This window comes from Microtus pennsylvanicus, chromosome 4 (genome assembly GCF_037038515.1).
Source record: "Microtus pennsylvanicus isolate mMicPen1 chromosome 4, mMicPen1.hap1, whole genome shotgun sequence".
NCBI classification, from domain to species: Eukaryota; Metazoa; Chordata; class Mammalia; order Rodentia; family Cricetidae; genus Microtus; species Microtus pennsylvanicus.
Genome location: NC_134582.1, coordinates 131,509,840 through 131,527,463, shown reverse-complemented (window position 1 = coordinate 131,527,463; position 17,624 = coordinate 131,509,840). Strand labels below are relative to the sequence as shown.

Genomic DNA, 17,624 nt, shown 5'->3' with positions numbered 1-17,624 from the left:
TTTCTTGTCTTTGAAGTCACAGGCAAAGCCAGTCTCCCAAATTTGTCAGGATTGACCTGAACTTCAGAATTTGCAGATTAATTTTCTAGAGAATAATTGTGGTTAACATTTACTTGTGTGAAGGACAGCGCAAGCTAGAATGATTCTGGAATGAAGTAAAACAAGAGAACCAGGAAAGAGTTTACCATGCCACTCTTTGGACCTTCCCTAATTGCCCAGCTTCTCACTGCCAGTTCCCATGGAACCTCCTGGCCCATAGAGGAACTCCACCCCCTAGTCTTCTGCAGTACCCTCCAGCCTTTCTTTCTTCTCCTTTCTGTCTGTTGCTAAACTTGCTTGCTTTTAAAGATAATTAAAGTTCTGTTCCTCACAGAACTCTCTTAATATTGTTTCTGTTGTACCAGACATAGCCATGCATTTTTAAATTCCAGCCAGAGACTAAATAAGGCTCTTCTGTTGATCCTTTGCCTTCAAGCTTTGTGCTTGTATGTTTCAAATAAAATCAGCTTCAATCAAACAAACCAGAGATGAGACAGCCAAGTACATCAGAGGTGCAAAGAGGCCTTTTGTGTAATAGGAGTAAATTGACCTGGCCGATGAGCCCATTTCAGGCTATTACAGAACAAAAGTTTGCATTTTAAACTATTATGTTATAAATCAATATACTGTTGAGTATTTTTCTCATTTTTAATATTTTTGTATTTCTCATTTTTTGTGTGTTTAGCATTTGTTTTTACTGTAGTTGTTGTTTTTACTATCCTCTGGTTCTCGGGCTTGGTACCACCAACTGCTGGTTTCTCAGGTTTCCCTGGGAAGTAGATAATAGAGTGTGGGGGTACCCTGGGAGCCGGCTTTGCAGTTCCTTTTCCGCCAGCATTCGTGGGTTTTGGCCCTTTTTGTTCTGTACCAGCACTCTCCTGACAAATCGGCTTCTGGATTATGGTGTTAGGAAATCACCAGATGTGAGTGAGGTGATTGCGATTTGAGTGATTCTGGGGCACAAGAGGATGGACTGAAACTCTGGGCTTCTGAGCGTAATTGGTTTAAAGATAGGATACACCTAGGAGACCCTGACTGTAATTTTGTGCTGCAATTTAAAAATTCATAGCTTGCTTTAGACAAAACAAAATAGTATCGGGTGAGTTATTTTGTGAAAAAACCTAATAATCTATCAAAATAAATAGACGCAGCAACAGCTTTCAGCTCTCCCTTGTTCAGAGCCGGGTGTTTCCTGCTGATAAGGTAAACGCTTCCTTTCAGCCAATGGCAGGATTTGGAGGGAAGTAAAATCAAGTAGATTATCAGTCACTGGTAAAGGTTTTCTAAAGCTCAGCTGCTTAAGCCGGGAAAAGCTTGTTGGTCACTTCCCAGCGCTGCTGCGGTCCAGTCCAGCTGCCGTCTGTGACGTTGACACACCACAGTGTCAGTTTGTCTCAAAGTCGACGAACAGATGTTGCTCCGCTTCCTTTATCCAGGTTGCTGTGGAAATCCTTTGTTCAGTCAGTGGCCAGAGCAGTCATGAAGGTAGTGTCCAGCGTAGTCACCACAGCTCGGCAGCGCTGTCAGGCCGATGTGGTCAATGGACAGCACAGAACTGGAGCTGGGAGGGGGAGCTGAGAATTTTCCCTGAGCGACCTGGACTCTCAGATCCCCTCTAAAGTGAGCCTTGCACGCCATCCTTGCCCACCCCGTGTTGTTGTTAGGAATGTCAAACAAGATAATGAGCTTTTACTAAAAGCCTTTTGAAAACTGCACTACCCAATACACATGAACAGTTTTTAAAAACATACAACTTCATGAGTAACAGATTTTGTATCTTTTCTCTACTGATAGCGAAATTTTTAGCCAGTAATTCTATCCTAGCCCCAAGCTTTTTATACTGTGTTCCCATGTCTAGTAAACTCTTGCTGTGAGCCAATCAAAAGCAGAGCAATTGTCCTATTCAAGACAATTTTCCAAAAGCCTTATTTTGGCTCCTTTATTAACCTACGTAATAACTCTGTGAGTTAGGGACTAATATTTAGGCAGTTGATCTGAAGATTAGGGATAATAAATGACTTATCCAGGAAGTTTCACAGTCGGAGTTGAAGCCCACTTTGTCTAATGTTACAGCCCACATCGAGCCCATGTACGCGGCTGTGTCTGAAAGTGTTCCGTCTAACATGCTAATTAAACAGTTACAAATATTGCTGTCTCTGTGAAAGCCTTTGACAAACTGGGTACAAGGAGCCACATGACTGTTCTACTAAATTTGAAACTCTGGAGAGTTTTTATTTATCATGCTCTTGTTCTCTCATTGGTTGACATTTTTATCATTTTGTCAGATTCTCCATGTAGATCCCTGGCATCCTTTTTCTAAGTCAACATTCATCTATTTTCATCAAGAATGTCTAGTTATTAAAACCTCCCTATTTTTCTTTGGATTTTGATATTCATTCAACCACAAACTCAGCATAGCCACACAAAGGGCATTGGTAGTCTAGAGTCATCTCTTATGTTATTGCCAGGTGACCATTGGTTGTCATAAATCTTTTCATTTTCAGCATTCCCTTGTTGTAATAGGGAGTGGCGGGGCTGCGTCCCCAGCACCCCAGCTGCCTGGCTAGCTTATGCCCCGAAATAACAACACACAAATTGTATTCATTTAAATACTGCTTGGCCCTTTATCTCTAGCCCTTACTGGCTAATTCTGATATCCCTATCAACCCATCTCTAATAATCTGTGAGCACTGGTCTTACTGGGAAAGATTCAGCATGTCTAACCTGGTGGCTTGCTTCATCGCGTGTGTCTGCCTGGGAGAGAGGAGCATGGTGTCTCTGAGCTCACTTCCTCTTCCTCCCAGCATTCTGTTCTGTTTACTCCTTCCACCTATGTTTTAACCTATCAGGGCCAAGCAGTTTCTTTATTGCTTAACCAATGAAATCAACAGATTGATATATGACACTCCCACATCATTCCCTTTCTAATTTCTTCCTGTGACTTTAAGTCTCATACCCAAAGTCACCAGTCTAACAGACTATGGCATGATCTTGCATTCATTCTTGTTGGTATTAAGGCCATTTAAGGGCCGGATGTAGTGGGGCACACCTTTGATCCCAGCACTCAGAGAGGCAGACAATCTTTATGAGACCAGCCTGGTCTACATGGTTAGATCCAGGCAAGCAAAAGGTACATAATGAGACCACATTTTTATTATTTCAAAATAATAAACAACAAAACACAAAACCAAAACAGTATAAGGAACTCTAGAGGGCCCCATTCCCAGTCTACCTCCTCTAGAAACGAGCACTCCTGAGCTTGGGCAGCACTGGGGCCTGTGAAGCCATTCTGTTTACGTGTTAGGACTCTTGATAGCCATTGTATTAAATAAACAACCCAGTGAGGAAGCCCTTCGAGAGGAGCTTATGATTATTATGTTCCGTCCATCAGCCAATCAAATCCATTGTTTTAAAATCATAGTTGAGTCATCTAAGCTTTGGCTAGATCATACTTTCCCACTGTGTTTTCCAATTGTTTCAGGTTTTCTGATAAATTCCTTTGTATGTAACAGAGTATTAATACCCCGACCTCGACCCGTCCCTGCGCACTGAGATGATGAGATCAGATCCTTGACCCCGGTGCTGCTTTGAAAAGCTAATCGATAAAGTATAAAAAAAAAACCAACTCGCTTGTTTTTTTTTAAAATAAAAATGTTGAAATTAATCTTTGCGAATGGAAGAAAAAGCAATAATAGTTTAATGGTGTATAGTCCTAAAAATGTATGTGCATAAATTTGTTTTTTAAAAGACATTAAGTGTGCCTGGTTTCTGCAGCAATGCTTGCCCTCAGGCATATACTCAGGGATAACAACATTAAAAGGGCCTGGTTTCAGCAGCAATGCTAACCCTCAGGCAAATACCCAGTGATAAATGCCTTAATAAGTGAGCAACAAGTGAAGGAAGGAAACTGGAAAATGATTTTGCCTTTTTTTTTGTCTCAATTTAGAGCAACAAAGATATAGTCACAATTCTAACATAATTATCAGAATTGACTTTATTTTCTAGACATTTATGGTTTCAATCATAAATACTACTAAATTTTACATCTTAATTTGTATTTGACATGAACTTTGAAGTCAGATTTATTAGAAGTAATGAGAACATGAAGAAAACACAGAATTTGACAGAATTTTCCAGCATCCGCAGTCCCTCTCGTTTATCTTCCATAACCACATTTTTTCCTCATGTATAAAACTGACAATATTAGAATTTTATTATCCAAAGGCACACACACCCTTACTCACTATTGATGGGAGCATAGAATGATACACTTAAAAACAATATTTTACTCGTATTATTAAGCAAATCTTGCTTATCATAGGTCTTGAATTGCGGATCAACAGGGCTGTAGCTGCAGCTTTCAAAGCCTCACTGGAGTCTAGAGTCTGATATCATCATCCCAGTGCGCAGGACGGGGCAGGGCGTTAGTATCCTGTTATGTACATGGAATTTACTCGGAAACCTAAAACAAGTGGAAACAGTGGGAAAACGTGATGCAGAGGCTCAGATGAGTCAACTGTGATTTTAAAATAATGGATTCGATTTGGTGATGGATAGAGCCTCAGTAAAGATACAGAGATGCGCTCGCTGAGCTCCAGCTCCTTCTCTCGAAGGGCTTCCTCGTTGGATTATTTATTTGATAAAAAGGTTATTAAGAGCCCTAGCGTGTAAACAGAATGGCCGCGCTCTCTTGTAATTTGGGCATAAGCTCTGTGTTTGAACATAACACAGGCCCCAGTGGTGTCCAAGCTCAGGAAGTGACAATTTCTAGAGCAAATAGACTGTGAACGGCGCCCCCTAGAGTTGAGCAGATGGTACTGAAGAATTGTACAGACTATGCTGGTTTTAGCTTCAGGAATATTTTTAGTGTAATTTTACAGCAGGAAAATATTTCCTAATCTATGATGACACTGATTTTTAGACCATTCTCCACAATCTAAAAATAATAGTATGTTTAATTTTAAATAACTTTTTTTTTTTTAAAAAAAGGGATCCCCCACCCCAGAAATAAAAGGAGAAACATTGTAAGACATAGGAAAGGTATTGCCTTGAGCTACAAATCTAAAGTCTGGAAAAAAGTTCCAGTGAAAGTAGCAGCAAAGAGTGCGAAGGTGCTAGCTAGCTCTTTGGGAAATTTGAGCCAGAATTAGGGCTATCTCCCTCCCTCCCTTCTTCCTCCCCCCTTCTTCCTGAGTCAATTTCAGATGTTACAGGCTGGGCTCAAACTTTTTATGGAGCTGAGGTTAACCCTGTCCTCCTGATCCTGTCACTGCTTCCCCTGCTGGAACTGCAGACAGGCACCACCAGCCCTGGCTAGAAGCAGATCCTTTGTAGATTTGAAATTCTGCAGTAGACTCAGGACCCCCGCTCCTAAAATCTACTGTCTTCTTCCTAGGTCTTTTCACCCAAAGCTAATGAAGGAAATTGAGATGCAGGAATAAGAACTCAGCATTATTATGGAAATAAAGTAATATGCATTTATCTTAAAAGAATAACTTTCATAAGTATGATTTTCCGTCTCTCTCCCTTTCCACTGGGGAGCCAGGGCAGTGTACCTCCCAAGCATGCGTTCTACTGCTTAACTATACCCATACTCTTCTTATTGCTTTGTGGTGGGAAAATTAAACTTTATTGTAACTTCTCTCCTATATGAGGCATTGCATGTCTTCTGTCAACTTTAGTTAGAAGAAGACTTAAATATGTCCTGGCCACTATTGCCAGTTAGCATTAACTGAGTTTTTTTTTTTTTTGTGTGTGTGTGTCCGACAGGCTGTGGTGGGGAGATGTCTGGAGTTGCGGGATCCTTCAGCAGCCCTGGGTACCCGCTCAACTATCCCCACAACAAGGAGTGTATCTGGTACATCCGCGGAGCCTCAGGGAGTAGCATCCAGCTCACCATCCATGATTTTGATGTGGAACAACACGCAAGCTGCAACTTCGACACCCTGGAGGTAGGAAGTGGGGTTGTTTCTCCCTGTATTACCACTCTAGGGATAAGCTGGAGCCCGCACACATTCTTTCCAGGGGCTAGCCCTGTTCTATTCTTAGACATTCTAAGAAGTATCGCCTCTCTATGGATAATGTTAGCAGACATATGGGATTAATATGCCAGTTGAGTTTCTATCCTTATGGGGGCCTTGGCTGGGGCCACTTCACTTAGGAGGTAAGGACAGACAGTAGCATTTAGGAACAATGTAAGCATAAAACTAGGGAAGGAGAGCCAATGAGGAGAAGAGTCATAGAGGACTGCTTGGGTTTGGCCCCTTTTAGGGAAGCACAGGAAGCTGATTCACTTGTCCCTGTCTCTGCTGCCTGTAGATAAAGACTGTGCTTGGTCCCTTTAGCAGCCCACACTTCTACCTCTGGTCTGAGGGGAGCGAGGAATCCCTCTTAGAGGAAACACCCTGCATTCGGAAGTCAGTAGGAAGATGGGCCCAGTGTACTGACCACGTGTGCCACCGCTGCCTTCACAGCTGCAGCTGCTGCCTGTGGTTCTGGCTGCTGATCTGCTGGAGGTACAGCTGCAGCAGCTACAGGGGATTTTTTAAAAGTCACTTAGGGTGACCTTTATCTACAAAAAAAGGCTGTTGTAGATAAGGACTTTCCGATGCTACTTCAAGAGTTTATCTCAAAAAATTAAGACAACCTTTGAGAGTTTGGGGTCTTAAATTTATACTAATCAACTTGGAAGTATCAACCAATTGAATAGCTTCTAGGCACACACAAACTCCCCATCACCTCAGCTGTGGGGACTATTTCACACCATTCTACAGCTAATAACATGTAGCCCCACGAGGCTGGATATTTGGTTCGTTTCCATCCTTTCCCCTGCATTCATAGCACCAAACGCCCAGCAAAGAGTAAGCACCCAATGTTTATGAATGAGCAAAAGCGTCCACGACTCTGACTCGTGATAAGGAGATACATTTGGGTCACAGTGATTGTACACGACCGCATCCACAATGGGATGTGAATAGTCCTGTGGGGAAAAACAAAGAGGAAGATTCTGTTCACATATTACAGTTGTCAAAGTCAAGTCTCAAGTTCATGGCCTCTTTTGTGACCACCTGGATGGTGGCTGTTAAAGGCATGGATGGCACCGGTCAAAGTTTCCAGTTTCATGTGTCCCAGGGCAAAGAAGCAGACTAGGGATACAAGGTTATGAAAAGAAATAGAGAGAGTTATTAAGAAACGGCAATGAGAGTGAGCCAGTGAGTCGAGAGAAAAGCACGCCCTTGACAATACCCGGCCCCAGCACTCGTCACCGTCATAGGTCATGTACACAGCTCAAGCCTCTCCCACACTCGTGTATCTTGGGCTTTACTTGGGTGTGCTCTTCTGTACAGCCAAGAGAGGAAGAGTTTCAAGGCTCTTTCTGCCAACTGATGTTTGCCATATGCCAATCTTGATGTGGTTTCCTCTAGGGAGTTCTCTCCTCTGCAAACGGACGGCCTCTGAAATGAATCTAGTTGCCACTATGCAAGCCCAGATAAAATGAAATAGAGTGAAGATTGAAAATAGTAGAAAGGCCCTTATAGGAAAACTTGGACCCTTTAAAGTTATTTGATTAAGTTGGGGTTCTCAAGCCCTAGTGGTGGGTACAGACAGTGATAAGAGAAAAGGAGTCAAAGCCCAAACTGGGAGGCCTTGGGTCAAATCCATACCCTTCTCTGAGGCAGTACTGCTACTATGTCACGCCTCTGTATTACTGGAGCAATGGTGTTTAGGAGAGAACGAGGCACCTCTGGGAATTCGCCCTTGTAGCTGGAAGAAAGACCCATGGGATGCTGAAGTTGTTTCTCTACCAACAAAAATACTACTTGATTACATAAAACCCTTAACACTTACAGAGGCTGGCAGCTGATTCTCTGTAGCGCCGTACACTGTTCCAGGTTCCAAGCCCTTCATTTTTGTATTCCAGAGTATGTGTGATTGGTGCTCACTTGGCAAAATGTAAATGGATTCATTGTGCTTTGGGTCTTGTCACACCCAGTACATGTACCGAGACAGGGGTGGAGGGTGTTCTCTCGTGAGCAGTCTTAAGAGCATAGAGACAAATTGAGTGACTCCAGTCAGCAAGCAGCACTGCTGGGGGTAGGGTGTCCTATGCCAGCTCAAACATGTCTCCTATCCTGCTGTGCACAGCCAAGTAGGACTTACTGTCACTAGACACTGGACTTTGTGGGGTCCATTAAATTCTATGGGGAGCCGTCTCTTCCCTTACAGGATCGCTGTTCAGAAAGTGGTCAGTTTTACAAAGCAACAGCCATAGGGCTACTCATAGCCCTGGAATGCTGACTTGATCTTCAAAATAAATGGAGCTAACAGAGCAGAAAGCAATGTTCAAAACAGACTAAAATTGCGGGCTTTGAAATACTCTCCATCCCGGGCATTTGCTAAAAAACACACGTTAATCTCTGAGCAGCATGCCATTTCTTCCCCCACAGTGTTAGTCACAAGCGGGAGTGGAATGAGCCACACCCTGGAATTCTTTCCATCCTTTCCCACTTTGACCATGTTTTATTTATGGGAACCAAAAATCGCCATTCTGTTGATTTGGTTAAGGAAATCCCAGGCTGATTTTGTTTCAGTCTCCAAGAAAGCTCTGTGGAGAGCCTGGGTTGGCATCCAGGAGAGGAAATCCCCACCCTGGTACAATAAAACAAGACAATTGCTTGGTGCGGGCAGTTTGCACAGTCAGGGCCTCTCGGCAGTGGTCATCTGTGAGCTGAGCCCAGAGCCAGGGGAAGCAAAGAATGTCTGAAGCGGCAGTGTTTATTCTGTTGGAGGCTTCTAGGCAAAGCCAACTCATACCCATTATGTTTGTGATCTCAAGGGGATGCAGGACCAGGGAAAACAAAGATTATTTTGCCGGCTTGTCAGCGCTTAGCGCCAGCGCGGTGTTCTCTGAGGATGTGTGCTCGTTGCTGTGCTCCTGAGAGTCGGAATGTGTGTGCAAGAGACAACCTCAGAGGCCCTTCCTGAAGCCAGGCTTTGCATGGCACTCTGAGGGCCTTGCAAACAGCAAACAGCAGTTCCTCCTCATGAAAATAAGCCCAGAGCAGTCACCCGCTTTGCTTCGTTCCTTTGCAATTACTGTGCTGATGCTCAGCCCTCTGGGAAACAGCGGTTTCTTTTTCTTTAGCGGTTCCTGCCTGACTGGGGGTCGGGGGATGTGGGAGGGAGATAATCAAACAAAGAAATCATTATAGATTCAAGTCTCCAAAGTAGGTTGCTTGTTCTCACTCCCTCCCCAGGGAACTCTTGAGTGAATTCCCTATCAGTCAGCTGAGGGCTTGCGGGTGAGCAGGGAAGGGAGGGCATTGTGCAGGAGCAGAAGGAAAGAGTCCAGGCCTGGAGTGGTGAGAGGGGTTGCTGCCCAGTGAGGTCTCACCCAGAGATGCCTTCCGGATTTTGGCCCTGGATGCTGTGCAGGCTTAGACATCAATATACTTGAAAACTGTCCCACGAAGTAGTCTGTCTTCTGCAAAGCAACTCCAAGAAGACCTTGAAGATGGGAGTAGGGTCTTCTCTAAGTCATTTCGTTCCCTCACCCCCAGTCCCATGCACAGTTTAAATAAGCTGTGTCCAGCAGGTGAATTCTCCTGGAGGAAGGGCAGGGAATTAAAACCCTTTCTGGCAGAGTGTGCCACTGAGTTGAGGAATTCCAGTCAGACATAGTCAGGCAAACTTGGAGGGGCCTAAGAAGGCTGCAGTCATGTGGGACAGACCTAAAGGGTTTCTACGTGGACAGTGGAAATCCTGGCCACGGTCTTCAGAGCAGGCATGGGAAGATGCCTACCACTCCTGCAATGCCCAGAATACACTTCTGCTGGTTCCCTTTCAACTGCCTCTGAAGAAGCAATCCTCTTATGTTTCATTCCAAATCCTATCAAACATTCCATTTTCAGGGTAGATGAAATTTCCTAAAAATGTAACTAGAAAATCAAAAGCCTTCTGTGAACTCAGTGTTCATAAGTAAGAACATCTTCCTCCTGAGATGTACAAGATTTAAAAAGTCTGTCTTTATACTGTATTACATGCAATGTCTCTGCCAGAGAAAGCAGCAACCCTCAGATATATAAAAAAAGAAGGAAACAAAAGATAAGGCGATTCTGGAATCATCTCTGTGTTCTGAATTCACTACTCCATCTGATGAAGCAAATAGATATCTTGTGGGTTATTAAAATTTTTTGTTCATAAGGCAGAGGCAGTGCCCATAAATATTCAGTTCAAATTTATAGTTCATCTCACCCAGGGAGACTGAGTACAAGCTCTAATCATAATAGATTCTAAGAACTGGTTGAAAAAAAAAAACTCCAGAAGGAGTGAAATGCCTAAGTGTGTCTTTTTAAGTAAAGTCATTTTCTACCCCTCGATAGATCTATGCAGGCCCCGACTTTCACACTCCAAGAATAGCTCAGCTGTGTTCGCCAACATCATCAGCGAATCCCATGCGGATCTCCAGCACTGGAAATGAACTAGCAATCCGATTTAAGACTGACAACAGTTTAAATGGGAGAGGTTTCAATGCCTCATGGCAGGCAGTCCCTGGAGGTAAGTGAACATATATGGAGATATCCTGCTGCTCTTGGAGCCAAAGCCTAGCTGAATTTCACACAGTTATTGGAAGAAGGCTTGAGTTACTTTAACTCACTTTACTGATAACTTTGTAACTCCTCAACTAGCCAGTGTTGCTTTGGCAAATGGTCTTCCTTAGAAGTCACCATGGGGTTTGCCTCTTTAAGGACATAAATAGGCCAGTCCACTGTAGAAGTAGAATCATGGTGGTTGAAGAGACTTGCTTGCTGCACACATGACTAGTTCCTATTCCCCAGGCCAAATCTGAACATCAGTTAAGTGTCCAGTTACATCGTGCCATAGAGTAGACTGAATTCTTAGCAAAGGTCAAAAGAAGTAAACATTAGATTTGTCAATCCAAAAGTGAGTGTTGCAATAGGGATTTTCTGCCCAAGATCTTAGGTTGTCAAAAGAAGTTGCTTGTTCAGATTTTTTAAGTTACACATTGTATCATTTTTTTTACCAGACACTCACATGATTGCTGAGGTTAGTGATGTTCATAGCATGGTTGCTATATCCCAGGCAGTTTTCTAGATAATGAGGTCTATTTCTTTTCATCTTTACAACTTACACTGTGAGGGAAGTCAATTGTGTATCCTCATCTTACAAGCAGGGACGGGGAAGGAAGTTCAGAGAGTCCAGTGGCTTGCCCAAAGTACCGTTGCTGTATGATAATGAGAGTTCAGGATGATAGAGAGCCCAGTGGCTTGCCCAAGGTACCGCTGCTATATGATTGTGCAGACATATGACAAGAGCCCACATTAGGCCACTTCCTTTCCACCAAGGAAGTATGGAGCTATATGAATTCTCTCTGAAAGTAAATCGACTATCAATTTATAGGTAGAACATTAAGATTAGTGCCACTGCCAAAAAAACAGTGGTGAAATTTTCTGTCATTTGTTTGTATTATCATAAATTCAAGGAACAATGGCTTATGCTGATAGACTTTCCATTAACAGATATTTGATAACATTATAAGAATTAAACACAACTTAAGCCATGCACTCTATCTGGAATATGAACAATTTCAAAGACAGACATTAAGTAATTTGCAATGTTCTATTTTACTAGACCATGTAACACTTCAAAGGCAGGGATGATTCTTAGAGTATGTACTGTTTTAGGGAACAACAAAGGGACACTTTTGGTCAGTGAAAGCATGGATTCACCTTATTTATTTTTGCTGTTATTTTTTTGAGACATGACCATATTTAAACCATGCTGACGTCAAACTTTTGATATAGTAACAGATAAATTTGAACGTCTGAGTGTCCTGTCTCCACTTCTGGAATACTGGGATTGCAGGATTCATGGCTATGCACAGTTTATGCAGTGCTGGAATTTGAACCCAGGTTCTCGTGCATGTTATAGGCAAACAGTCTACCCACTGAATTATACCCTCAGTCCACATTATAATTTTAATTGACTTTAGGCATCAGTATTTATAGTATTTAAAAAATTTTACTCATATTATCCATGTTCCCTTATCTAATTTAAAATGAATGAATTAATATGGATATTTGGTTCTTTAAAGTTTTAGCATAGAACCGATGCAGTGGTCTAACCAGGTAGGATTCTGATCATCTGTGCTGAGAACCAGATGACTTACAGTTTTTATAACAAGGAGTCCTCTCATGGCTGAATTGGGTTTCCTACTTGCAGGTTGTGGTGGGATTTTCCAGGCTCCCAGTGGAGAGATTCACTCTCCAAATTACCCCAATAGCTACAGAGCTAACACTCAGTGCTCTTGGATCATCAAAGTTGGAAAACATCACCGTGTTCTCCTGAACATCACTGACTTCGACCTTGAAGCCACAGATTCGTGTATTATGGTAAGAGGCACAAACTGCAGACATTGTTACCTTTTGCAATGTGAGCAAATTTTGAGAGTGTACTTATTAGTTATGGGTGTGTTCAGGGTAGGGCTGTAGATGAGCCAATTCCGAGCATCTTTAAACATACGCACATTATATTTCTGTTTGTTTGTCTGTTTGGTTTTTTTTTTTTAATATGGTGGGGCGGATGATATAGAGGTTTGGTCAGCATCTCCATCCCTGCTCTAGCATTTCTGGGTTTTAGCTTCATATCAAGAAATAACTTCAATAACCTGTCTCAGTCCATTATCTGGGGAAAGGAAGAAGGGACTGTGTGTGTGTGTGTGTGTGTGTGTGTGTGTGTGTGTGTGTGTGTGTGTGAAGGGGGATTTCTACAAAGCCCTCTTACGGACATGGCTCACCACAAACTAGACCAGGGAAACCCAGTGGGAAGATTTTGTCATCAATGCTTTAGATGGGTTATCATTAACCTTCCATGATTCCTAGAAAGTTTAACTTTCCTGGTCATCAGAATTTTTCATTTTGCTACTTAAACAAATCAATACTCTGATAGGACCAAACAGGCTGGGAGATTAGGGTACAGAAAGAGATGCAACTGTTGGTGGGTTTGATGATAAGGAGTTGTTACAGTTACCAGCACCTAAAGCTTCCTGACTTGAAATGAAAACTTTGTACTTACTATAAGAATGATTGAAGTTTTCTTTATCTTTTCAATTAAAACAATTTTGGTTACTGATTTTTCCAGAAAAAAATTTCCATGTTCTACTTGTTTATAGGCATTTCATTCTAATATAAACCAGGCTTTCTTGGTTAATGGATCTTCCTATTTTAGCTTCCTGTAAATTCCTTACACACACTCCAACTGGCTAGCTTCTTTTGAATTTGCCTCAAGAAAATTCAAAAAATTTTTCCATGTTTCAAAATCATCAAGTCTTATGATGTGCATTTTAAGTATTATTTTACAAGGTTGGATCATTAGAACAAGTTTATTTGACTCATGACTGTATGCATACTCCCTGAATAAGCTTTCAGGGTCCAAGTGGGAAAGGTGGTATATATAGAAAATCCATTCTCCTTAATGCCAACTCAGACCAACTCTCTTGAAAAAGAGTATTGAAAATGAAGACATCTAAAACAACTTTTTCAGTGTAGCAATGTCTCATTCAATATGTGAAATATGAACACAGTATTTGGAACAATCTTTGCCCATAACGGTTTTGACCATTTAGAAAAGGTCAGCAGTACTTCTGGGGCTTTGGGAGCAAAGATGACAGTGAGTTCAGAACCCAGCTAGGTACAGGCCCTGGAAGAAAAATTATATCCCAAGTAAAATAAAGGTACAATAGGCTCTACAGTGACTGCTTCCCATCGTCAAGGCATCTGAGTGGTTCCCACAAAGTTCAGGATAAGAGAAAGCAAATCTTGTATTGATTATATGTTCACGCATGGACACTGGGAGAAGCAATCTAAAGTCTCCTTTAAGGGGAGAGAGAACCATCGCAGATCTCCTGTATGCTTGCATGTGCAGTAGCCAGCAGCCTGTTGAAGGCATGTACTTGACAAGATGCTGTTACATAGATGAGACACAGCAGAACGGCAGGCAACAGAAACAAACCTGCTTCCATGCCCAATACTGAGATCACTGGACACGTGATTACTAAACTCCTGAAGATAAAAATCAAACTAAAATATTTCAGTAAAGAACTGCAAACTATGAAAGTCACATTACAACCATTAAAAAGAGGCAACTGAATTTTTTTTATAAAAAACAAATAGACAGGGGCTGGAGAGATGGCTCAGTGGTTAAGAGCACCGCCTGCTCTTCCAAAGGTCCTGAGTTCAGTTCCCAGGAACCACATGGTGGCTCACTACCATCTGTAGTGAGATCTGTGCCCTCTTCTGGCCTTCGGGCAGAGTACTGAGAATACTGTATACATAATAAATAAATAAATCTTTTTTTAAAAAAAACAAATAGACAAAACGTACACACACACACACACACACACACAAAAAAAAAACCCACAGTATCATCTAAACTGACACTCCTGCTCCTGAATAAGGATGCTTGGGTAAATTAGAGTAAGATGAATCAAGAAACAATGATCTGGAAGATAAGTCAGAATAATGAACATGAAGAAGGCATGGGCGAAGGAAAGACTAAAATACAGAAGAGGGACTTAGACATGTTAGAGGTGCGTAGACAAGAATCCTAGGAGAAAGAGAGAATAGCAGCAGTATTTAGAGGGCTAATGTCTCGGGCTTCTGAAATCACGTAAAGAATTAACTTAATAAAAATTACCCAAATTTACAAGTAGAATAAATAGAAAGGCCTATTTACTTAAGAAAAACATAAAACAAGGGGGTGAGGTGTGGAAAGACTGTCTTTCAGAATCTTGTAGACAAATGCTGACTTTCTACAGCAGTAATCAGAAGAAAGCAAGCAAACAAAAAGCAGATGGAATTTTATGTTCTGCCTAAAGAAGGAAACCCTATAGGCTTGCAAATATTCTTTACAAGCAAAACATAAATAAATACTGATTCAAAGAAGTGTCTTTGATAGAAGTTTGAATTGGCTGGAAGCTTACTGTGCATCTACAGGCAGGGACAACAGCCACTTCTCGACTTCCTCTTTCCGTGGCACCCACAGTGCAGACAACTGGAGATAGAATGCCCCCTTGACATAGTCCATGATCCCTAGAGCTCAACATACAGAGTATGATCAGCTCAAAACCCAGATTAGAGACACACCCAATTGGGGTGTGTTTTTCCTTCCTGTGTTCATGAAATGCTTTTTCCATGAACCTTGGGGACAAATACACAGACAAAAGTTTGTGTTAACTACTAACATATCTCCATGTACAGCAGGGCTGGCTTAACCAACCATAGCAGGAGAGAATGGGCAAGAGGAAGCGAAACCTCAAACAGGATCCCATCAAAGGATGGAGGTGCGCAATTAAATTAGCAGACAGGTTCTGGGAGGGATTCAGGGTGGCAGATACATCAAAACATACACCATACAACATGTGGTCATCTGATCATGTCATCATGAAATAGCTGGAGTAGCCTAGGCAGTGCGCAGAAGAATGCTTAGAAACAGATACCCTGAAGGACGTGGCAAACTACGATGTAAAGAGAGAACTGCACCAACACTGAGAGTCTCTGGAGTGCAGTGGCCCAGAGACCTGGCTTTCTGGTAGGAGAACCTGGGTCTATCTAGCCCAGTCATGGTCATCACTAGCTGTGCTTCTTGAGAAGAGTTCAGCATTCAGTGTTAGTCTCATTGGCTGGAATAGTTTAATATGGGGGCCTATGACACCTGTGACACTGGGTTATTTGAGAAAATGTGGACAATGTGCCTGCTGTCAAAGAGAAGCTTTCCACTGTCACCTACACCATGCTTCTGTTAAGGATGGGTCATGTGATTTCAGACAGAGATGTCCAATGAGCAGAGAAGACGCAGCATGAAATATTAGGAGGGTCAAAGGGCTTAGGAGCTAGCTGGAAGGCTCCTCGTTCTCTGATACTGGGCCTCAAACTCCTTCGACGTTTATGAATATGTCTAATGGAATTCTGTCTTAGTGTGCCCAGGGCTCAACACACTGCCATAGTAATCACAGAAAAGCAGCAGGGAGTGACTCATTTGGTCCTGGAAGCTGGAAAAGCTTACACACTGGAGTGACATGTAAGTGACAGAGAGCACACAGTGAGTCAAGAGGTGATGGAGACTGCCAGAGAAGGGTAGATGGGAAAATAGCATAAAGACTTTGGAACAGAAAAGGCAAGATTTGTGCCTAGGGTGCAGACAGTTGTTAAGAAGCATGGAGATCAAAGCCAACAAAAGCTATCCAGGTTGAATGTTCTTCCATGCCTTAATTAAAAAGAAAAAAAAATCAAATAATCTTTGGTTAGATTCAGTCCAGATACATTTTTCCACATAACAGGAATAACTTACCCAGGGCTGTATTTTACAATGAGCATTGTAAGGAATGAGTTGGCAAAGAAAAGGAGTCAATAAAGACCATTGAGTATCAATGGGAAATGCTTGTGTGGTAGAGTCTTACTCTGGGCAATTGTCTTAGGAGTGGAAAGAAGGGACCGTTTATATTAGAGGCCTGTTATGGTGACAAAATGAAAGATGGGCTGATTACATGATGGAAGATGGGTCGGTAAAAGAGATTGGGGTGAAAACTATTTGTTTAAAGAACAGGTGACTAGCAATACCATTGACCGAGTAAAGGGTTAAGCTTTATGGGTTCAACAGCAAACTTTTGTGTGTAATGGCTGCCCTATGTATAGAGTTTAGAGTTTGAGTTCATTGTTCAAGGTGTGTGTGGGGGTCTTAGTTAGAGATATGCATGTAATTGTATATATATTTCTACTTGGGTGATTCTTGAAGTCATGGGAGTAAGTGTGGTCACATACAGAAGAAACAGGTAAATTCTTAAGGGTCATGCCATCATTCAAGGGGCAAAGGAAAGCTCAGAGGACAGGAGCTAAGGAGATTACCAGGGTCACAGGAGAAGAAGCAGAGAGAGTGGGCACCGAGAGACCACATATATCCCATAAGGATGAGATGTGAGTGAGAAAAGAGCAGTCAATGTAAACGCCACAGAAATAGTTGTGTTATCGATACAGACTTGATACACAGCGTTATGGTTTGAATCTGAGGTATCACCCAAAGGCTGATAATTTTAGCACTGGGTTTCTAGATTGCTGTACAGTTTGGAGGGCTGTTGGAGCCCTTGGGCATTGGGATGGGCTGGTGGAAGTAGGAGCATCCATATGAATGGTACACTTCGTTGTTTTCTAGTTTATGCTCCATGAGTTTTCCAGCTCACATGCTCTGCCCACCAGAGCTGGAGCCCTCCATCGCCATGCCTTTCTGTCATGATGAACTGAAGTCACTGTGACATCATTGGCCAGGGTAGTCCCTCTCTCCCCGCCTCCTTCCCTCCCTCCCTCCCTCCCTGCCTTCATCTGTCCCTGTCAGGTGTCCTGTCACAACACAAAATTAATTAGCAGTGACCCAGATGGCCTTTATAATTGTACATTTTTAGAATGAGAAATTAGAACACATGACCTATTTTTTCTAACTAATACATTTATGCTGTTAAGGGCACAGCTTTGTATAAGTTAAGCCATCTTTTCTTATATGATTTAGAAATCACC

General features: G+C 42.3%; 1 protein-coding gene across 2 annotated transcripts in view; it reads left to right on the top strand.

Annotated features, from left to right (window-relative positions):
• Window positions 1-17,624, top strand: part of Cubn (cubilin) — a 206,598-nt gene that overhangs the window by 87,827 nt on the left and 101,147 nt on the right. For both annotated transcript variants that reach the window (XM_075970518.1, XM_075970517.1), the window contains exons 29-31: window positions 5,809-5,990; window positions 10,422-10,596; window positions 12,283-12,452. In XM_075970518.1, coding sequence (XP_075826633.1) covers window positions 5,809-5,990; window positions 10,422-10,596; window positions 12,283-12,452 — 527 coding nt within the window. The remainder of the gene's footprint in view (window positions 1-5,808; window positions 5,991-10,421; window positions 10,597-12,282; window positions 12,453-17,624) is intronic.